General features: G+C 39.7%; 1 protein-coding gene across 3 annotated transcripts in view; it reads left to right on the top strand.

The window, feature by feature from the left end:
- The window catches only part of LOC143775780 (death-associated protein kinase 1-like), a 151,984-nt gene that overhangs the window by 112,485 nt on the left and 19,265 nt on the right, over nucleotides 1-20,234 (top strand). For all 3 annotated transcript variants that reach the window (XM_077264322.1, XM_077264324.1, XM_077264323.1), the window contains exons 10-13: nucleotides 1,040-1,133; nucleotides 8,057-8,220; nucleotides 9,048-9,162; nucleotides 16,318-16,466. In XM_077264322.1, the coding sequence (XP_077120437.1) occupies nucleotides 1,040-1,133; nucleotides 8,057-8,220; nucleotides 9,048-9,162; nucleotides 16,318-16,466 (522 nt within the window). The remainder of the gene's footprint in view (nucleotides 1-1,039; nucleotides 1,134-8,056; nucleotides 8,221-9,047; nucleotides 9,163-16,317; nucleotides 16,467-20,234) is intronic.

Raw genomic sequence — 20,234 nt, 5'->3', positions numbered from 1 at the left:
AAGCGTAGAAGAATACCCCCACTACTGTATCCCCACCGACAACCCCTCAGGCAAAGTACCGGGACCACAACACAGTAAGATGACCCAACTGTAATTCTCCTCCGAGTCCTCCACGCAGTATAATGTGCTCCACATAGTCCCCCAAGCAGAATAATGACCCCACATAGTCCTACATATAGTATTATGGGCCCAACATAGTTCTTCATACAATATAATGGGCCCCACATAGATCTCCATACAGTATAATGGGTCCCACATAGTCCTCCATACAGTATAATGAGCCCAACCTAGTTTTCCATACAGTATAATGGGCCCCACATAGTCCTCCATGCAGAGTAATGACCCCACATAGTTCTCCATGCACAATAATGACCCCACATAGTCCTCCATACAGCATAATGGGCTCCACATAGTTCCCCATATAGTGTTATAGGCCACACATATTCCTCCATACAGAACAATGACCCTACATAGTCCTCCTTACAGTATAATGGACCCCACAATAAAAAATAAATACTCACCTCTCCTTGTTCCACCTCTGCTCCTGTCATGGCAGCAAGAAAAATTGCTGTCTCTATTAACCATAGTTTTGATTACTAATAGTGAAGCCATGATACATCCAGAGACTAAAGCCATAGCTCTTACCTCTACAAATTCTGTGCAATAGACCCAACCACTCGAGGTTTCAGCATGATCTATATCACCCACAGTTGCTTTTCCATTGCTTTGTCATTCCCAAAATCTGTTCCAGTCTATTCCAGAATAAATGGGTAGACAGTAAAAAAGAATCATCCCTAACGTGTCATTCACTGATTTTGAGCCACTGTTACATGGAAGTAATGGAACTAGCTGAGCAAACAGCAATAGACTTTTCATACATATTCTTCCCTTTGAATGTTGGTCTCTACTCCTGTAATGCAAGCTGAAAAAACACAGTAATAAAGTGCGCTCACAAGATTATTCAACTTTTTGTAGATTAAATGCAGACTGTTTATGGGCCTTGAAAGTTAATGTTTGTATTTTTCACTTTATTTATCAGGCTGGCCCTCTGGCCAGGCTGCAGTATTACATCACTGGTCCAACCGTTCCTTCTTCCACCAAAGGAGTGGCGTGTTCCGAAACTGGTTTGGAAGGTGAGCTATATTTCAATTAATTTAGTTATTAACACCTTTACCCCTGGCCATTGTCTCTTTTTTAGGTTTTAGTTTTTTCTTCCCCTTCTTCTAAGAGCCATAACTTTATTATATTCCTGTTAATATAGGCGTATGAGAGCTTGTTTTTTTGCGGGACAATATGAACTTTTGAATGACATCATTCATTTTAGCATATGATGCACTGGAAAGCAGGAAACAAATTGCAATTGCAATGAATGTTTTTAATTTTTTTTTTATTTACTATGTTCACTATATGGTAAACCTGACCTGCCAATATGATTCTCCAGGTCAGTATTAGTACGCAGATACCAAACATTCATATATATATTTTTTTTTTATTTAAGTGGTGAAAAACAAATGTGGGAAATTTGTAAAAAAAAAACAGACACCCCATCTGTCATGACAACTCTTCGGCACTGACATGATCGCGAGCACTGATGGGAGCACGGAACAACGCAGTCCCGCGTGTTTAATGCCACTGTCAGAGATTTACAGCGGAATTTAACAGGTTAACAGCTGCTCCACCCACAGCTGTTAGAGGCACATGATGGCTGATTAAATCAGCCGTTATGTGCAGTGAAAGTTGCGGGTTTGGCTTGCGAGCCCGCATCAAAATCAGGAGTCAGCATATGACGTACCAATAGGCCATATGTTGGTAAGGGTTTAATAAGTAACCAAGTAGTTGTTGTTATTAAATGGAATCTGTCAGCAGGCTTTAAGCATGTACTCTGACAGCAGCATGATTTAGGGACAGAGACCCTGATTCCAGTGATGTGTCACTTAGTTTTCTGGGCGCAGCAGTTGTGATAGAATCACAGTTTTCTGTGCCGCAAATCAAACAGCTCGGAATGCTGAGCTCTTTATAACCCCGCCCCCACACCACTAATTGGCAGCTTTGTGTGTACATTGTATATTAACTGAAACCGATGTGGTGGGGTGTGGTTGGACCAGGAGGAAAGGGAAACCTTGTCCTGTAGTGATTATCTCTTGCTATTAAGCTAATGACTTTATTGAAAGAGCAAAACACAGGTTAGTAAGTGACACATTGCTAAAATAAGGGTTTTTACACCTAATAATAATAATAATTATTATTATTTCCACCTACTTCATGCTGAACTGTCAGTAGGCAGATTACCTTTAAGGGGAACCTGTCACTAGATTCATGCTGTTTGAACCATGGGCAGCATGAATCAGTTTAGTAAAAGAAGAAACAAAGTTCACTTCAGCTCACCCATGCAGGCAATGATCCACAAGGGGTGCGATGCACTGACAAATCTTTGCTCCAGATTCAGGGTAAGTAGACATAAAGAGAAAAAGACAAAAAGTCCAACTACCGCCAACATGTTTTTTTTTTTTTTAGAAAAACAAGTGAAAAAATATTATTGAAAACATTATTTCTTTGAATACTCTATAAACAAGAACAAGCATGGCATTAGGTCTACGCATTTTGAGCGCTACTACACTTTTAATCATAACACTATTATATGACAATGAGAAGGTTTAACCCCCTAGTGACGAAGCCAAGTTTTACAATTCTGACCACTGTCACTTTGCATGGTTATAACTCTTCAGTGGATCCCACTGATTCTGAGAATGTTTTTTTCATGACATGTTGTACTTCAAGATAGCGGTAAAATTTCTTCAAAATGACTTGCGTTTATTTATGAAAAAAATGGAAATTTGGCAAAAATGTAGAAAATTTTGCAATTTTCAAACTTTTAATTTTTGTGCCTTTAAATCAGAGAGTCGTGTCGCATAAAATAATTAATAAATAACATTTCCCACATGTCTACTTTACATCAGAACAATTTTGGAAACATAATTTTTTTTATTAGGACGTTATAAGGCTATGTGCACACGTCAGGATTTCTTGCAGAAATTTCCTGAACAAAATCAGACATTTTCTGCAAGAAATCCGCTTGCGGATTTTTCACATTTTTTTCGCGTATTTATCGCGGTTTTTTGCGCGTTTTGATGTGGATTTTTTGCGTTTTTTTTCCGGAGGTTCTGTGATGCAGTATAGTAGGGAATCCGCAAAAAATTAGCAAAATTAATGAACATGCTGCATTTTTTTCCGTGTTGCATTTTTTTCATGGAAAAAAGCGCAACATATGCACAAAAATTGCGGAATGCATTATAAATGATGGGATGCATAATGTATGCATATTTTAAGTGTTTTTATAGCAAATAAACGCGAAAAATCCGCAACATGTGCACACAGCCTAAGGGTTAAAAGTTGACCAGCGATTTCTCATTTTTCAAATTTATAACACCATTTTTTCACATTTGAAGTGAATTTGAGGGGCCTATATGATAGAAAATACACAAAAGTGACACCATTCTCTCAAAGTGCTCAAAACCACATTTAGTTGCTTCACAGGAATTTTTGGAATCTGGAAGGAAAAAATGAACATTTTACTTTTTCACAAAATGATTACTTTGGACCCAAGCTTTTTTATTTTCACAAGAATGTCAGGAGAAAATGAATTCTAAAATTTGTTGTGCGATTTCTTCTGAGTACGCCGATACCCCGTATGTGGGGGGAAAGCCACTGCTTGGGCACATTGCAGGGCTCAGAAAGGAGGGAGCACCGTTTAACTTTTTAAACTCAAAATTGCTTGGAATCAATGGCGGGCGCCAAGTCCCTAACCCTAATCCCAACCCTAACCCTAACCCCAACATCACCCTAACTCCAACACCACAAATGTAACCCCAGCACCACAACCGTAACCCCAACATCAACCATAACCCCAACACCATAACCACAACCGTAACCCCAACACTATTATTTTTATTTAACTAAGGGAGAGACAAAGGGGGGTTTGATTTACAATTTTTTTTATTTTGATCACTGTGATAGGGTCTATCACAGTGATCAAAATAAGCCAATAAGTAAAATCTCCTATTGTCTGCCCGCTGGAAGATCTTGGCGGGTGCACTGCGCATGTGCCTGCCATTTTCTTCCAGGAAAATGACACGGAAGGCCAGGGGGCGGAGCCGAAGGGTCCGGGGATTGCAGAGGTACGGGGGGGGGGCTCGGGGAACCCCATTTCTCTCTCCTCTGGTATGCTAGATCATATGAGAGGAGAGAGAAATTAATGGAAAATCAGACTTTTTTTTTTCCAGTTGCTGGGTGAATAACAGCGATCACAAGACAGGGGACGGTAAAAACTGACCCGAATCATGTTCTCTGGTAGCAGAGACCCCGGAAATTTTACTATATCTGGATAATCCAAGCAATAAGGTGTAGAGAAGGTGACTGAAAAAACCTGTTCTGTTATTTGCCCTCTGGATTTTTTCTTGTTATAGAGACGGCTTTGTGTAGACTCCTTGGAGGCAAAGAACAACGCCTTATTTATGCAAGTGAATACTCTCTAGTAAGAAATCTCTCACAGATCTTATCACATTCAATTGAAAAATCTGTATCATCTGATCACACACGTTGTGCACGAATAAATTCTCCAACTGGGAGATTCTTAATAACGTGTTGTGTTGAAATCGGTTATATTTATAATTTGGTACAGATTTTACCTGTGACTATATCACCTTATAGGAATATGCAAATTGCCTCGTCAGAGAAAAAGAGGACTTGAACTCTATAGCGCCACCTATTGGAAGTTGTGATCCTACAAGTCACAATCAACCCTTTAACGAGTCTTGCAATATGACTTAGGATAAAAGCCAAATCAGTATCTCAATTGAGAAGCTTATTGCACGGTGAATAAGCCTCCTTACCTTGACAAGCCAGAGCTGGTATGTCGCTCTCCACAAGGAGAAACCTTACCCCTTAGGCCAGTCTCACACGTCCAGATAATTCGGGTACCGGAAAATTCGGTACCGGAGTTATCCGTGTCCGTGTGTCCGTGAGCTCACGTGGCACATGTGCGGCAGCCGTGTGCCGCCCGTGTGCCGACTGGGTACCACACGGACCGTGCAGGAGACAGCGCTACAGTAAGTGCTGTCCCCTGCTTTGGGTGCTGAAGCCGCCATTCATTTCTTCTCTCTAGCAGCGTTCGCATTGTTTTTTATTTTTTTTGCGGTTGAAATAAAGTTCCCGGTAACCAACCCCCTCCCACCCCCTCTGCACCCGCCCACTGGAAATAAAATACTCACCCAGCACCCTCAATGCTTCCTCTCAGCGTTGCAGCTTGTCCTGTATGAGCGATCACGTGGTGCCGCTCATTACAGTGATGAATATGCGGCTCCACCTCTATGGGAGGGAGGTTACTGGGAACTTTATTTCAACCGCAAAAAAAATAAAAAAAACAATGATTTTTCATTCCTTCTCTCCAGCGAACGCTGCTGGAGAGAAGAAATGAATGGCGGCTTCAGCACCACAAGCTGGGGGGACAGCGCTTACTGTAGCACTGTCTCCTGCATGGCACATGGACTGCACACGGACAGCATCCGTGTGCGGTACGTGTTTTACACGGACCCATTTACTTTAATGGGTCCGTGTGATCCGTGCGCTCCCACGAACACTGACATGTCTCCGTGTTTTTCAAACGGACACACGGTCCGTGAAAACAGGCTGACATGTGCAGAGACACATTGATTTTAATGTGTCTACGTGAGTCAGTGTCTCCGGTACGTGAGAAAACTGTCACCACACATAGCAGAGCCACTGACGTGTGAAACCGGCCTCAGAGATTATAGAAAAACCTCCAAAAGTGAGTCGTTTTATCTCTTTTCTCTGTTACAAATTTAAAGGGGTTTTCCCACAAACAAAAGTTCATTTTAATCAATAGGTCTTGGAATAATAATTTCTATATTTGGATATGTTTAAATGAAATCTTCCTGTGCTGAGATAATCCTATAAATGTGCCCCTGCTGTGTACTGTATAATGGCTGTGTCTGACCGTACAGGAACATGGTCTCATCATAGCAAATATCTTGGGCTATTCTTTCTTTGAGGTAAAATATTGTTTAACCCCTTTCCGACATGTTCCGTAATAATATGCACATGTCGGACACCCCCTGTTTGCAACGGGCTCCGGAACTGAGACCCCACCTTTCTGGGCACATGACAGCTGATCTTTGCAACTTCCATGTGCCTGCAACAGCCGTGGATAGAATCGTGATCCACCCTCTGCTGATACCTAGTTAAATGCCGCTGTCAATCTCAGATAGCGGCATTTAACTCGTGATTACAGGAATTGCGTCACTAATCTGGGTCACCGATGGGTTGGCATGACAGCCAGAGAATCTGCAGCAGTCCTCTATGGTTGTCATTGCCAGATTGCTATGAGCGCTGCCCCATGGTCGGCGCTCATAGCAAGTGAGCATTTCTGCTACAGACATGCGATCTGATCATCGCCTGTGTGTAGCCGAGGCAATCAAAGTACTGCAGCTTCTAGTCTCCCATGGATACTATTAAAGCATGCAAAAAGTTAAAAAAAATGTTTTTAAAAATATAAAAAAAGAGGTTCAAATCACCCCACTTTCGCCCCATTCAAAATAAAACAATAATAAAAAAAATCAAATATACACCTATTGGTATCACCGGTTTCAAAATTGCCCGATCTATCAATATAAAAAAAGAATTAACCCGATCGCTAAACGGTGTAACAAGAAAAAAATTAAAAACTCCAGAATTACGTTTTTTTGGTCGCCACCGCCTTGCAATAAAATGCAATAACGGGTGATCAAAAGAACGTATCTGCACCAAAATAGTATCAATATAAACGTCAGCCCGGCACACAAAAAATAAGCCCTCACTCAACCCCAGATCACGGAAAATGGATGCTACAGGTCTCGGAAAATGGCACTTTTTTTTTTTATTTATTTTTTTTTATTATTATTTTTTTTTTTAATTTTGGATTTTTTTTCACCACTTAAATAAGAAAGAACCTAGACATGTTTGGTGTCCTTGAACTTGTAATGACCTGGAGCATCATACTGGCAGGTTAGTGTTAGCATTTAGTGAACATGGTAAAAAAACAAAAAACACTGTGAAATTGCACTTTTTTTTGCAATTTCACTGCAGTTGGATTTTTTTTCCCATTTTCCAGTACATTACATGGTAAAATTAATGGTGTCTTTCAAAAGAACAACTCGTCCCGCAAAAAACAAGCCCTAGTATGACAATTTAGACAGAAAAATAAAAATAGTTATGGCTCTGAGAAGAAGGGGAGCAAAAAACGAAAACGCAAAAATGAAACTACCCCTGGGCATGAAGGGGTTAAACTTTAGAACTGACTTGTATTCTTATTAAGGAATGTTTTTGCTAAAATATGGCTCACAAGATGTAATTTTAGATAGGATATAAGTGATAGGATATAAGCGATTGATTTTTTTTTCCATATGTCAGTATATTCTAATTAATTCTGTTGTTGGCTGCATTGTGTTGGTTTGTAAATCCGCTGTGGGTGAATACTCATTTGATGGTTCAGCATGCTCTCTTGTATTTAAACCTCTTCATTGTTATATGATAGTGCTATGAGTAAGAGCGTGGTAGCACTCGAAAAACGTAGGCCTAATTCCATGTTGGTTCTTGTTTTAGAGCATAGTCTCTAAATAAATAATGTTAATAAATAATGTTTTTAATAATATTTTTCACTTGCTTTTCTAGAAAAAAATGTTTTGCGGTAGCTGGACTTTTTGCCTGTTTCTCAGCATAAATTAGTGCCTTGTGCCACAATTGCAGCCAAGTATGTCTCACTCTGAGTCGCTGCAGCGTTTCAGAGAAAACATAGTTTGAAAAGCCAGGTAGGGGCCCTATGATGAAACTTGACTAGTCTGTGGTAGCCCCTTTCTGGATTTCTCTCACCCCACTCGAGTTGATTGACTAGTTTGTCTCATGTGTTTACATAGTGAGAGATACATTTCCCTTCAACTAACAATTATTAAAAAACAATTTACAGGATTAATGTTTAATTTTTTTTTCTGTTCACTTTTTATAGGAACATCTTTGGTAATCTGGGATTTTGCAGGGCAAATGGAGTACTGTTTCACCCACTCCCTACTCCTGAGCACTAGCGGACCAAATACATTATATTGTGTGATATTTAGTTTAGAAGGAATCGAGAGTGACCTGTATGGAAGACAGAGGCATGCATTAGAACAGGTATGAAACGATCGGTAACTCCTTCAGGCCTGTAAAAGTTGAAGTGGTGTCTGGTACCAATCTATAAATAAGTATTCTTATAAGAGAACTGTCAGAATTGTAACATTCTTTATAATAGAAGAGAGAAGACAACTCTAAAACTATGTTTACGTCCAATAGCCAAAATTAAGTGGCTACAACACATAGTTGAAGTTACCCAGGTCTGTGATTCAGTTGTGATTCAGGTTCATGGTAAGCTACCATTGAACTGGAGATGTGGAATCTCCACACATTTTTTAGTTTACCATTACATTTCTGATTGTGAGGACATAGGAAAATATTTGCTGATGACTAGATATCTTACCTGTACTTCGCCTTTCTTTCTTCGCCTTACTCTTAACTTTGTTGGAAAAAACTAAGCTAAGATCAGTTTAGTGTTTAGCCATGAAGAACTTAATTTTGACTAGATGACTAGGAGGTCCACTGTGATAGGTTGAAAGGCCAAAGGGTTCTTGGTCTTTTGACTCTTCTAATTTGCAAGTGTTCCAGATGTCAGATCTCCATTGATCATAGTGTCTTACAGTGTCCTGACAAAAATTCTACAACTTTATGACAAGGGAATTTTCCTTTAAACACGTTTATTACCATAACCGAGAAAACACCTTTATATGTATAGGGCCTCATTTATAATGATGATGGTTTTGTTTAAAGGGGTCCATAATTACTTGAAATGTCCGTTCTGTATACTAATGTCAACCAGTAGCTGAGTCTACACGCGTTCTGCTGATTTATGCTTTATTTTCTGTAATTTGCTGCTCTTATATATTTTTTACATATTCCATTTTCAGTTGATGTTTTGGCTTAGATTTCTCAGTATGACTCACAGTTCTCAGTCCAAGCCACATGTTGTCTTGATTGGAAGTCATTTAGATACTCTACCAGATGAAAACAGAACATTAATTGGTAAGGATTTATTTTTTTTGTTTGCTTAATAGGTTTATCCATTTAGAATACCAATTTTCATACACTTGTCTGTGAATCCAAGTTTGGAAATTGTCTTATATCTATGGGATAGGGGATAACTTCCTGATCGCTGGTGGTCCAACTGCTGGATTCTCCAATGATCCTAAGAACCAGGCCTTTGAATGGAGCGATAGTTTATCAATGATCATGTGCACATTTGATCCATTTCTTCTTACTGGGACCACCGGAGATAGCTGAGAGCAGCTGCACTCCAACACCCCCATTAACCCCTTCACGACCTTGTGATTTTCTATATTCTCGTTTTTTTGCTCCCCTTCTTCCCAGAGCCTTAACTTTTTTATTTTGTTGAGGGCTTTTTTTTTTTTTAAGACAAGACAAGGGACAAGTTTTACATTTGAACGACACCATTGATTTTACCATTTAGTGTACTGGAAAATAGGGAATTTTTTTTTTTAATGAAATTGCAAAACAAAGTGCAATTCCACAATTTTTTCTTTTTTTTTTCTTTACCATGTTCTCTAAATGCTGAAATTGACCTGGCATTATGATTCTCCATGTCAGTATAAGTACACAGATACCAAACACGTATAAGTTCTTTTTTACTTAAATGGTGAAAACAAATCCACCATTTTCTGAGATCCTTAGCATCTCCATTTCAGGATCTGGGGCTGGATGAGGGATTATTTTTTGTGCGCCAAGCTGTTGTTTTTTATTGATACCATTTTGGGGTAGATACGATGTTTTGATCTCCAGTTATTACATTTTATTGCAATATTGCGGCGACAAAAAAATGTTAACTTTGGCATTTTGATTTTTTTTTTCTCATTACGCCATTTACCAGTAGGAATAATTTACTCTATATTTTGATAAAGCAGACATTTCTGAACTCAGCGATTCCAGCCACGGCTGTTAGAGGCACATGACAGCTCATCAAATCAGCTGTCATGTTCACAGAAAGATGTGGGCTCAGCGCCAGAGCCTGCATCAAAGGGGGGTAGACGACCTAAACATACCTATACGTCCAATTTTGTAAATGGGTTAATTATAAAAGAAGAATGAATGGAGCAGATATGCTCTTCAGAGGCCCAATTCTCAGGATTGTTGGTAGTCTCAGCAGTCGGACCCCCAGTGATCGGATAGGGGATAACTTCCTAACTTTAAACAACCCCTTGGAAGGACTGGTGAGGGTCCTTCTGTTCAGTATCCTCTTTTATTGACCACAGTCCTAAGCTCAAAACAACTGTGTATGTTATATGGACATTATACAGTGGTTACTTGAAAGTTTGGGAACCTTTCAGAATTTTTCATATTTCTGCATACATTTCATCTAAAACTACAGTCATAAAATTAGATAAGGAAAACAGAATCAAACAAATGATTCAAAAATATTAGACTTTGTAATTGATTTAAATGAAGAAAATGATCCAAGAGTATATCACACATCTGTGAGCACCAAAAGATTGTGAACGTTTAGGATTAGCAGATAATTTGAAAGTGATGGTAAAGTCTGGTGTTTTCAATCAATTGGCTAACAAACAGGTGTGAGTGGGTGACCTCTTTTTATTTAACCGCTTAATGACAGTCAATATGTCTTTTTACTGACCGGCATCCCCTGACGGGTGACAATCCAGCAGTTGTCAGCTGTCCACTATAGCTGACAACTTGCTGCATTAGCCACGATCCGTGTTGGCAGCGTCCATATCTGTTTAACCCCTAAAATGCTGCTGTCAGTAGTGACTACATCATATAAATGGCTAACAGAGTGTGAGGGCTTCCTCTTTAACCCCATCAGCACCCTGAGATCATAATTGTGTTGTCCTGATGTTTGCCATGGCAATTTACGGTCAAATAGTCTTAAAGTCTGCCGACTATAGTGACCTGTTCAGACGTTAACGACATTTAGGTGGTAAAAATACACTTTTTCATTCCTGTTATGCCATTTTACATTTACTCCTGAAAATCACCCAAAGGGTTAATAAATAGGGCACCACAGCTGCATGTGTAGCAGCTGTGTGACAGTCACAATACATGAATGGAGAGTCTGTGTGTTGGGCTCTCTCAGCCGCGACACATGCAGATACGGCGCCGAACAGCTGATTATCGGGAGCGCTCCGGGTATCCAGGTTCCCAATGCAGCTATTCGGTAAGAGCTATAGCTATTCGGATAAGCACTTAAAATCTGACACTGGTCAGATTTAAAAAATGTGGCCCAGTCACTAAGGGGATAACAAGAATATATCAAAGTCTGATCTTCACAACATATGTATTTGGAAGTATATCATGGCACGAGCAAAGGAGATTTCTGAGGACCTCAGAAAAAGAGTTGATAATGCTCATGAGGATGAAAAAAGTTAAACGAAAGATCTATAAAGGATTTGGATTTCACCAATCCACAGTTAAACTGGTTGTGTACAAATCATGGAACAAAAAAGCCACCTAAATAAATAAAGATCCCCTGTAACCAGAGAACATATATACCTACAAAAATATAGAGACAGTATCAAGAATATCAAAATGTATGATCCAAAGTTTAATTAAATATATGCAATACAATTATGTAGTTAACAAGTAATTACATGTAAATCAGAGTGAATGATAAATGGGATATCCAAAAAAGTGAGGAGCGTAACATAGATACTAAAGAGAAGTCCATGAGGTCACAATGAAACCAAAGGTAACCGCTAAGCAACGACAGGCCTCTCTCACATTAGCTAGTGTTAATGTTCATGAGTCCACCATCAAGTGGATACTAAACAACAAGAGTGTGCATGGCAGGATTGCAAGCAGAATGCAGCTGCTCTGCAAAAATAAGTTTGCTGCTATTTCCAGTGTAATAATGATCGCTTAGGCAAGCCAGAAGGCTTATGGAACAATGTTATATGTATCGTGATTTGGGCCTGTTTTGCTGCTTTTGGGCCAGTACGGATTGCTATCATTAATGGAACAATGAATTATGAACTACCTGCAAATTCTAAAGGAAAATGTTGTGATATCTGTAAATGAGTTGAATCTCAAAAGATCATTGGTCATACAGTAAGATAGTGACACAAAGTGCACACGTTATTCTACAAAATAATGGTTTTAGAATAATGTTAAAGTTTTGATAAGGCCAAGTCAAAGTTCTAACCTTGAAGGGGTTGTCTGGTCCAAATTGATAAGTCTGCAGTCACTCTGTGTGACTGCAGGCTTATGAATTCCCCCAATGCACTCAATGTGCGCTGGAAGAATTCGTCAGTTTCTGAGCCGGGACCGGAGGGTATGTATATGTTATAAAAAGACTTGTATGGAGCGAGGCCATGCCCCTTCTAGTGATGCGGATGTGGCCAACTAGAGGGCATGGACTCACTCCAGACAGGTGTATGGAAGTGAGGCTGCACCACTGGATGGGAGTATGTATAACTCATACATACCCTCTGGTCCCGGGTCATAACCCGGCAAATCCTTGCAGTCACACACAGTGACTGCAGACTTATCGATTTGGACGGAACAACCCCTTTAATCTTATAGAGATGTCGTGGAAGGGCCTGAATTGAGCAATTCATTAGAGTAAACCCACCAACATAACAGAGTTATAGCTGTTTAGTAGGGAGGAATGGTCTAAACTTCCTCCAAACCGATGTGCCGGACTAATCATCAATAAATGTAAACGTTTAGATGCAGCTTTTAATGCACAAGTGGATCACACCATAGACTAAGAGGAAAAAATTAGATACTTTGGCCACTCAGACATGTGATATTGAATCATTTACCTCATTTAAAAAAATACGGTGTTTAATATTTTTTACTCTTTTGTTTGATTCGGTTCTCTCTATCTGCTCTTAGGATTTGAATGAAAATGTGATGTGGTTTGGTTTTAGGTTTTAGGTCAAAGGTACTGTATGCACTCAAGTATAAGCCGACCCCCCCTAATTTTGCCACAGAAAAACTGGGAAAACTTAGTGACTCGAGTATAAGCCTAGTCAAAAGTAAAAATAGATACCAATAAAAATAAAATTAATTGAGACATCAGTAGGTTAAGTGTTTTTGAAGATCCATATTGAATCAGGAGCCCCATATAATGCTCCATAAAGTTTATGATGGCCCCATAAGATGCTCCATATTAAAATACAGTGGGGCAAAAAAGTATTTAGTCAGTCAGCAATAGTGCAAGTTCCACCACTTAAAAAGATGAGAGGCGTCTGTAATTTACATCATAGGTAGACCTCAACTATGGGAGACAAACTGAGACAAAAAAATCCAGAAAATCACATTGTCTGTTTTTTTATCATTTTATTTGCATTTTATGGTGGAAAATAAGTATTTGGTCAGAAACAAACAATCAAGATTTCTGGCTCTCACAGACCTGTAACTTCTTCTTTAAGAGGCTCCTCTGTCCTCCACTCATTACCTGTAGTAATGGCACCTGTATAAACTTGTTATCAGTATAAAAAGACACCTGTGCACACCCTCAAACAGTCTGACTCCAAACTCCACTATGGTGAAGACCAAAGAGCTGTCAAAGGACACCAGAAACAAAATTGTAGCCCTTCACCAGGCTGGGAAGACTGAATCTGCAATAGCCAACCAGCTTGGAGTGAAGAAATCAACAGTGGGAGCAATAATTAGAAAATGGAAGACATTCAAGACCATTGATAATCTCCCTCGATCTGGGGCTCCACGCAAAATCCCACCCCGTGGGGTCAGAATGATCACAAGAACGGTGAGCAAAAATCCCAGAACCACGCGGGGGGACCTAGTGAATGAACTGCAGAGAGCTGGGACCAATGTAACAAGGCCTACCATAAGTAACACACTACGCCACCATGGACTCAGATCCTGCAGTGCCAGACGTGTCCCACTGCTTAAGCCAGTACATGTCCGGGCCCATCTGAAGTTTGCTAGAGAGCATTTGGATGATCCAGAGGAGTGTTGGGAGAATGTCCTATGGTCTGATGAAACCAAACTGGAACTGTTTGGTAGAAACACAACTTGTCGTGTTTGGAGGAAAAAGAATACTGAGTTGCATCCATCAAACACCATACCTACTGTAAAGCATGGTGGTGGAAACATCATGATTTGGGGCTGTTTCTCAGCAAAGGGGCCAGGACGACTGATCCGGGTACATGAAAGAATGAATGGGGCCATGTATCGTGAGATTTTGAGTGCAAACCTCCTTCCATCAGCAAGGGCATTGAAGATGAAACATGGCTTGGTCTTTCAACATGACAATGATCCAAAGCACACCGCCAGGGCAACGAAGGAGTGGCTTCGTAAGAAGCATTTCAAGGTCCTGGAGTGGCCTAGCCAGTCTCCAGATCTCAACCCTATAGAAAACCTTTGGAGGGAGTTGAAAGTCAGTGTTGCCAAGCGAAAAGCCAAAAACATCACTGCTCTAGAGGAGATCTGCATGGAGGAATGGGCCAACATACCAACAACAGTGTGTGGCAACCTTGTGAAGACTTACAGAAAACGTTTGACCTCTGTCATTGCCAAGAAAGGATATATTACAAAGTATTGAGATGAAATTTTGTTTCTGACCAAATACTTATTTTCCACCATAAAATGCAAATAAAATGATAAAAAAACAGACAATGTGATTTTCTGGATTTTTTTTTCTCAGTTTGTCTCCCATAGTTGAGGTCTACCTATGATGTAAATTACAGACGCCTCTCATCTTTTTAAGTGGTGGAACTTGCACTATTGCTGACTGACTAAATACTTTTTTGCCCCACTGTATGCCCCATATAATCCTGCATAAAGATTAATAATGGCCCCATAAGATGCTCCATTGAGACATTTGCCCAATATGATGCTGCACAATTGTTGATTATGGCCCCATAAGATGTTCCATAAAGATATTTGCCCCATATAATGCTGCACAAACCTTGATTATGGCCCCATAAGATGCTCCATACAGACACTTGCCCCATATAATGCTCCACAATCGTTAATTATGGCCCCATAAGATGCTCCATAAAGATATTTGCACCATATATTGCTGCACAAACGTTGATTATGGCCCCATAAGATGCTTCATAAAGATATTTGCACCATATATTGCTGCACAAATGTTGATTATGGCTCCATAAGATGCTTCATAAAGATATTTGCGCCATATAGTGCTGCACAAACGTTGATTATGGCCCCATAAGATGCTCCATAAAGATATTTGCGCCATATAGTGCTGCACAAACGTTGATTATGGCCCCATAAGATGCTCCATAAAGATATTTGCGCCATATAGTGCTGCACAAACGTTGATTATGGCCGCATAAGATGTTCCATACAGACACTTGCCCTATTTGCTGTTGCTGCGATAAAAAAAAAAAAATCACATACGCACCTCTCGTCGCTCAGGCCCCCGGCACTTTCAATATTCACCTGACTTCGTTCCGGCACCGCTTCATCTTCAGCATCTTCTGCAGAAGACGCGCCCTCTGACCTGTGCGTCACTGCAGAAGACGCTGAAGACAGAGCGGCGCCGGAACGAGGAGCAGGTGAATATCGCGCAGCGCTCCCCTCCCCATTATACTCACCTGCTCCTGGTGTGGTGCAGTCCCTGCTTCCACGGCACCGCAGCTTCTTCCTGTATTGAGCGGTCACCGTTACCGCTCATTACAGTAATGAATATGCGGCTCTACCCCTATGGGAGGTGGAGCCGCATATTCATTACTTGTAATGTGACCGCTCAGTACAGGAAGAAGCTGCGGCGCCAGGAAAGCAGGGACCTGCAGGGACCGTGCCAGGAGTAGGTGAGTATAATTAGACAGCTCCCGCTCCCCCTCCCCTGCCGACCCCTGGGTATGACTCAAGTATAAGCCAAGAGGGGGACTTTCAACCCAAAAAATGGGCTGAAAATCTCGGCTTATACTCGAGTATATACGGTAAGTAGAAATCTGAAAAATTCTATAAGTGTTCACCAATTTAGCTTAGGCATTCTGAGTATACTGGTTAACATATTTAATCCTAAACTGAATGCACTAAAAATTGTTCCAATTTTCAGTTCAATTATATATTTCAAATACTGGCTATCTTCAAGACGATTACCCCTTAGGTGACCATTTTTCAATGCAGTTTTGGGTGTTCATCCCAAAGAGGTTTTGCGGAAATTATACATTTAAACATTATTTTTTTTATTCATTTATTTCATTCCAGCTAAACAATTTTATGAAAATGTGATGAAGAGCGAGTTAGAGTTATTCAACTGTTTTCAGATGCAGTTTTTCTCCATAAACTGCAGAAACATAAGTGATGTGAATTCCGTCAGAGAATCTTTATCAAAGACAGTTTCACAGGTTTTGCAGGTAACCGTGTACGCAAGTTTTTACGCAATTGCAATGACTTGTCTTGTTATGGTCTACTGCATCTGAGTTTAGGCTCATATTCCAAAGATAATATAGTGTGTTGTTTGTTCGTAGTATCTGGAAACCAGGGCTGTGGAGTCGGTAAACCAAACCTCCGACTTCTCAATTTCCATTACACCGACTCCACGACTCCGACTCCCTCATACATGGCTCATGTTTAGGTTTAAGTGCTAAATTTACCATAGTAAAATGGTAACATCAGACTTTTAATCATTATTATGATACAATAATCAAGCCATTTAGATAGAACATCCAATAAATATATTTATTGGAATACAACTTTAGCACAAAAAACTTTAGCATATTTACAATTTATTATACACTATGCAGTAAGTGGAAACAGTTTTCAACAAAAACATACTGAATAACATTTGTACAGTCTATGAATTTGTTCTGAGAATTAGTATCACCTCCATCACATACTTCTTCATAGATGAACTCAAATCTGACCTAATTATTTTAAGGCTAGAGAGCAACCTCTCTACACTAACTTGGGTTGGTGGCAAAGCAGTAACCACATGGGCAAAATCTCTAACAATTTCAGGGTATAAAGGAATTGCCTCGTGCACAGTTTTGATGAACGATTGAACTTTTCTATTTCTTTGAGAACAAGTGAAAAATTTTGCTGAAATATAGTGAATCTTTTTCCCTGCGGCAACACTTTGCCTGCTCCATGTCATCTAAATACTTTTCAAAATCAAACTCATCATCTGATGAGGATGAAGGAACGGCAGCAGCAGATCTGGCAGGACCCGAGTCCTCTTGCTCTTGGCCGTCCTGTAGCCCACTCATCCTAACTGCTACCTCAATCAGAGCTACTTTTCCTTTGGTAAGCTGTTGATCATCCAGCATTATACGATGACTCGGGTCCACATAAACAGCTGCCAGAAGAATTTTATTTTCTAATAGCAGTGTCTCTCTCGATTTCATTGAAGCAGCAATGCCATCTGCGATTAAACCTCCTCTTTGGGACAGGCAAAACAACAAATTCTTCCACTCCTTTATAAAAATGCCAGGAGTTAAATCCTCAGCTTGTAACTTTTTAGTCACTGTAAATGGGTGAAGCAATTCCTTCAATTCAGCCACCTGTGTCCATTGACCTTCATGTAGTGTTACCTGAAGGTTAGCCATATCTACAAGGAAGGGTTTCAGCTCAAGCAATCACTCAATCATTAAATAGGTGCTGCCACACCGAGTGGTTTGATTCATAATTGCCCCTTTTCCAGCACTTCTCTTCAAGATGGAATAAATTTTAGGGGTTCTGGCCGCAATAGCCAATCTCCTCACTTTGCTAATCAGAGTTCCAGCATGTCCCTCTTGCAGACTATCTCTTATTGCCAGCTGCAGCATGTGCACAACACAGTGCATGTGATGAATAGGAAAGAGGTGTGAAGCATCTTCAACAAGATCATCTAATTGTAAACAATCATTTTGCTGTTCTACTGTAGTAATATCTGTTTGTTCCTCCATTATGGGAACAAGACTGTGGCTTTCCATCTCCAACATACTGAATATGAAATGTTCTTTTAGCTGCTGTTCACCTTCATTATTCTCATTCATCAGTTTAATTATACTTATCATGTTTGAAGCATTATCAGTTACAATAGCAAGAACCTGTTCTTTTTTGAGTTCATAATCTTGCAGAACTTTTTCCACTAATGTCTGGAGAAACTGGCTGCTGTGATGAGCTTTAGTATCTTTTACTGCCGGCTTCTTAGTAACAATTTTTTAGTTGTCACAAACATATCGAACATTGATAGCAAAATAGTTCACTCTGTGACGTGTGCAGGCATCCATTATAAGAAACACAAAGAATCTCTTGAGAGGCTTTTTAGGATCTTCCTTTTGGTTAAGGGCTTCTTCAATCATTAATTTTCTAATACTTTTTCTTTCCAGAGAAACACCAAGTTTGCAGGCCATTTCTCCATTAAGAGCTGTAAAAGCTGGTCGTGCAAATAATGATAATGGTACACTGTCGTTCACAACAAGCTCGATGCGCTGTCTTTTAAACACATCTGCTGTCATTGTTACAGTAACTTTGTTACTTACAAAATATCTTGTAACTGATGTTTGGGATGCTCTTTCCTCCTCCTTTGCCTGGCGGGAAGTGCTGGTCTCTGGTTTCTTGGTGCTGCTGTGATCTTTTTCAATCAGCTTTATAAACTTCTGGGTGGCAGTGTTGTAAATGTCATTTTAGATTGAAAGCTCTTGAAGGAGCATTTTTATCTCTGCGTGAGTATGCACTGATTTTGGCATCACAGCATTTGCTTTCATCTGGGTCACTTATACACTGACACACAAAATGTTTTTTATCTTGAGTGACAGGCAGGGAGCATGTTTGTGCTGAATCATATTCTTGAACACACACACACACAAATATATATGCCCTCTTCGATCCTCTTACTGTATTTGCGAATTTGAGATGTTATAAACAGTTTTCCCCTTATATTCTATGTATAGTGTATATAAGTCATCAGAGCAGCTAATTTCTCCAAACATGAGCTAAGAGGAAAAACAAGCTAAAACATCAAGCATACAGAGACATTATATACTGGACTATTGATGTATGCACAGTTTATTGAGAGTTTAGATATGCTTTAGGAAATACTTACCTTTTTTCATCCTGCTTTGCTGTTCACTCCAGAAATTCTGAGATGAATGTAGGCTTTCCTTCCCTGTGTGTTTATTTTTCCCTTTATCTGTAGAGGAGGAGCTTAACTACATATCATGAACATAAACTGCAGCACACATTCATCTAAGCTAAAAGTATAGACCTTAGATCAGGAATAGGACAGACATAGGACATTTCATAACTTTCCCAAATTCTTATGAAAAAAATACTCCCCACAAACTGCATTGAACTACTGTACCCAATTTATTATATATTTTATTAGTCACAGTTGGTCCATTTTATGCTGACTTTGACTCCGACTCCACCAAAATGGGCTCCGACTCCACGACTTTGACTCTGACTTCACAGCCCTGCTGGAAACATTGGTGCTATAGTATACTTTTTACTATGCAATTGAATTATGTAATGCATCTTTTTCTGTTATAATAGTTAAATTAACATAGAAGAGTCACTTTCATGACTGTAACTCTTGATGTAAAAAAATACCAGTGAACTGTGAGGACCCCTGCTTCCGAAGTCCCTGTCAAAAGGACTTTTGGGTCTAGCTCAGTGTTTCCTTGGTATTACACAAGTGATGGAATTACTGTCAAGTTTATATTTAGAATTGAGAGTCCTCAGTGGTTGATACCTTTTAATGGCTAACTGAAAAGATGGTAACAAATTGCAAGCTTTCGAGACTACATACGTCTCTTCATCAGGCAAAGACTAAAACAAATTCTGAAGAATCACATATTTATGCACAACATAGTATAGAAAAAAAAAGGGAGAGGGGAAAAAAACCATGGATAAGCCAAGTGACATGAAGCAGAATTACCATGGGTGATAAACAGTTACGTCCATAAATATTGGGCCAATTCTTAGATAAGGAATGTTTTATTGTCCTGTGATTAGGGTCTCTGTTGTGATGACCCCACATGGTCTGATGGGCAAGTTCCTTAGTTGTAGTTAGTTGATGTAAAAAGACATAAATCCGTGTGACACATTCATTCCTGCATTTAGAGTGTCAAAGGTCGTCATCAGTTTATATTCCCAGACTCTCCTGTCTTTCTGCGATTTGAAGTTACCCTTTAATACAA

The sequence above is a fragment of the Ranitomeya variabilis genome, chromosome 5 (assembly GCF_051348905.1).
Source record: "Ranitomeya variabilis isolate aRanVar5 chromosome 5, aRanVar5.hap1, whole genome shotgun sequence".
Taxonomy (NCBI): domain Eukaryota; kingdom Metazoa; phylum Chordata; class Amphibia; order Anura; family Dendrobatidae; genus Ranitomeya; species Ranitomeya variabilis.
Note: the sequence above shows the minus strand (reverse complement) of the source record. Positions and strands in the feature narration are given on the sequence as shown.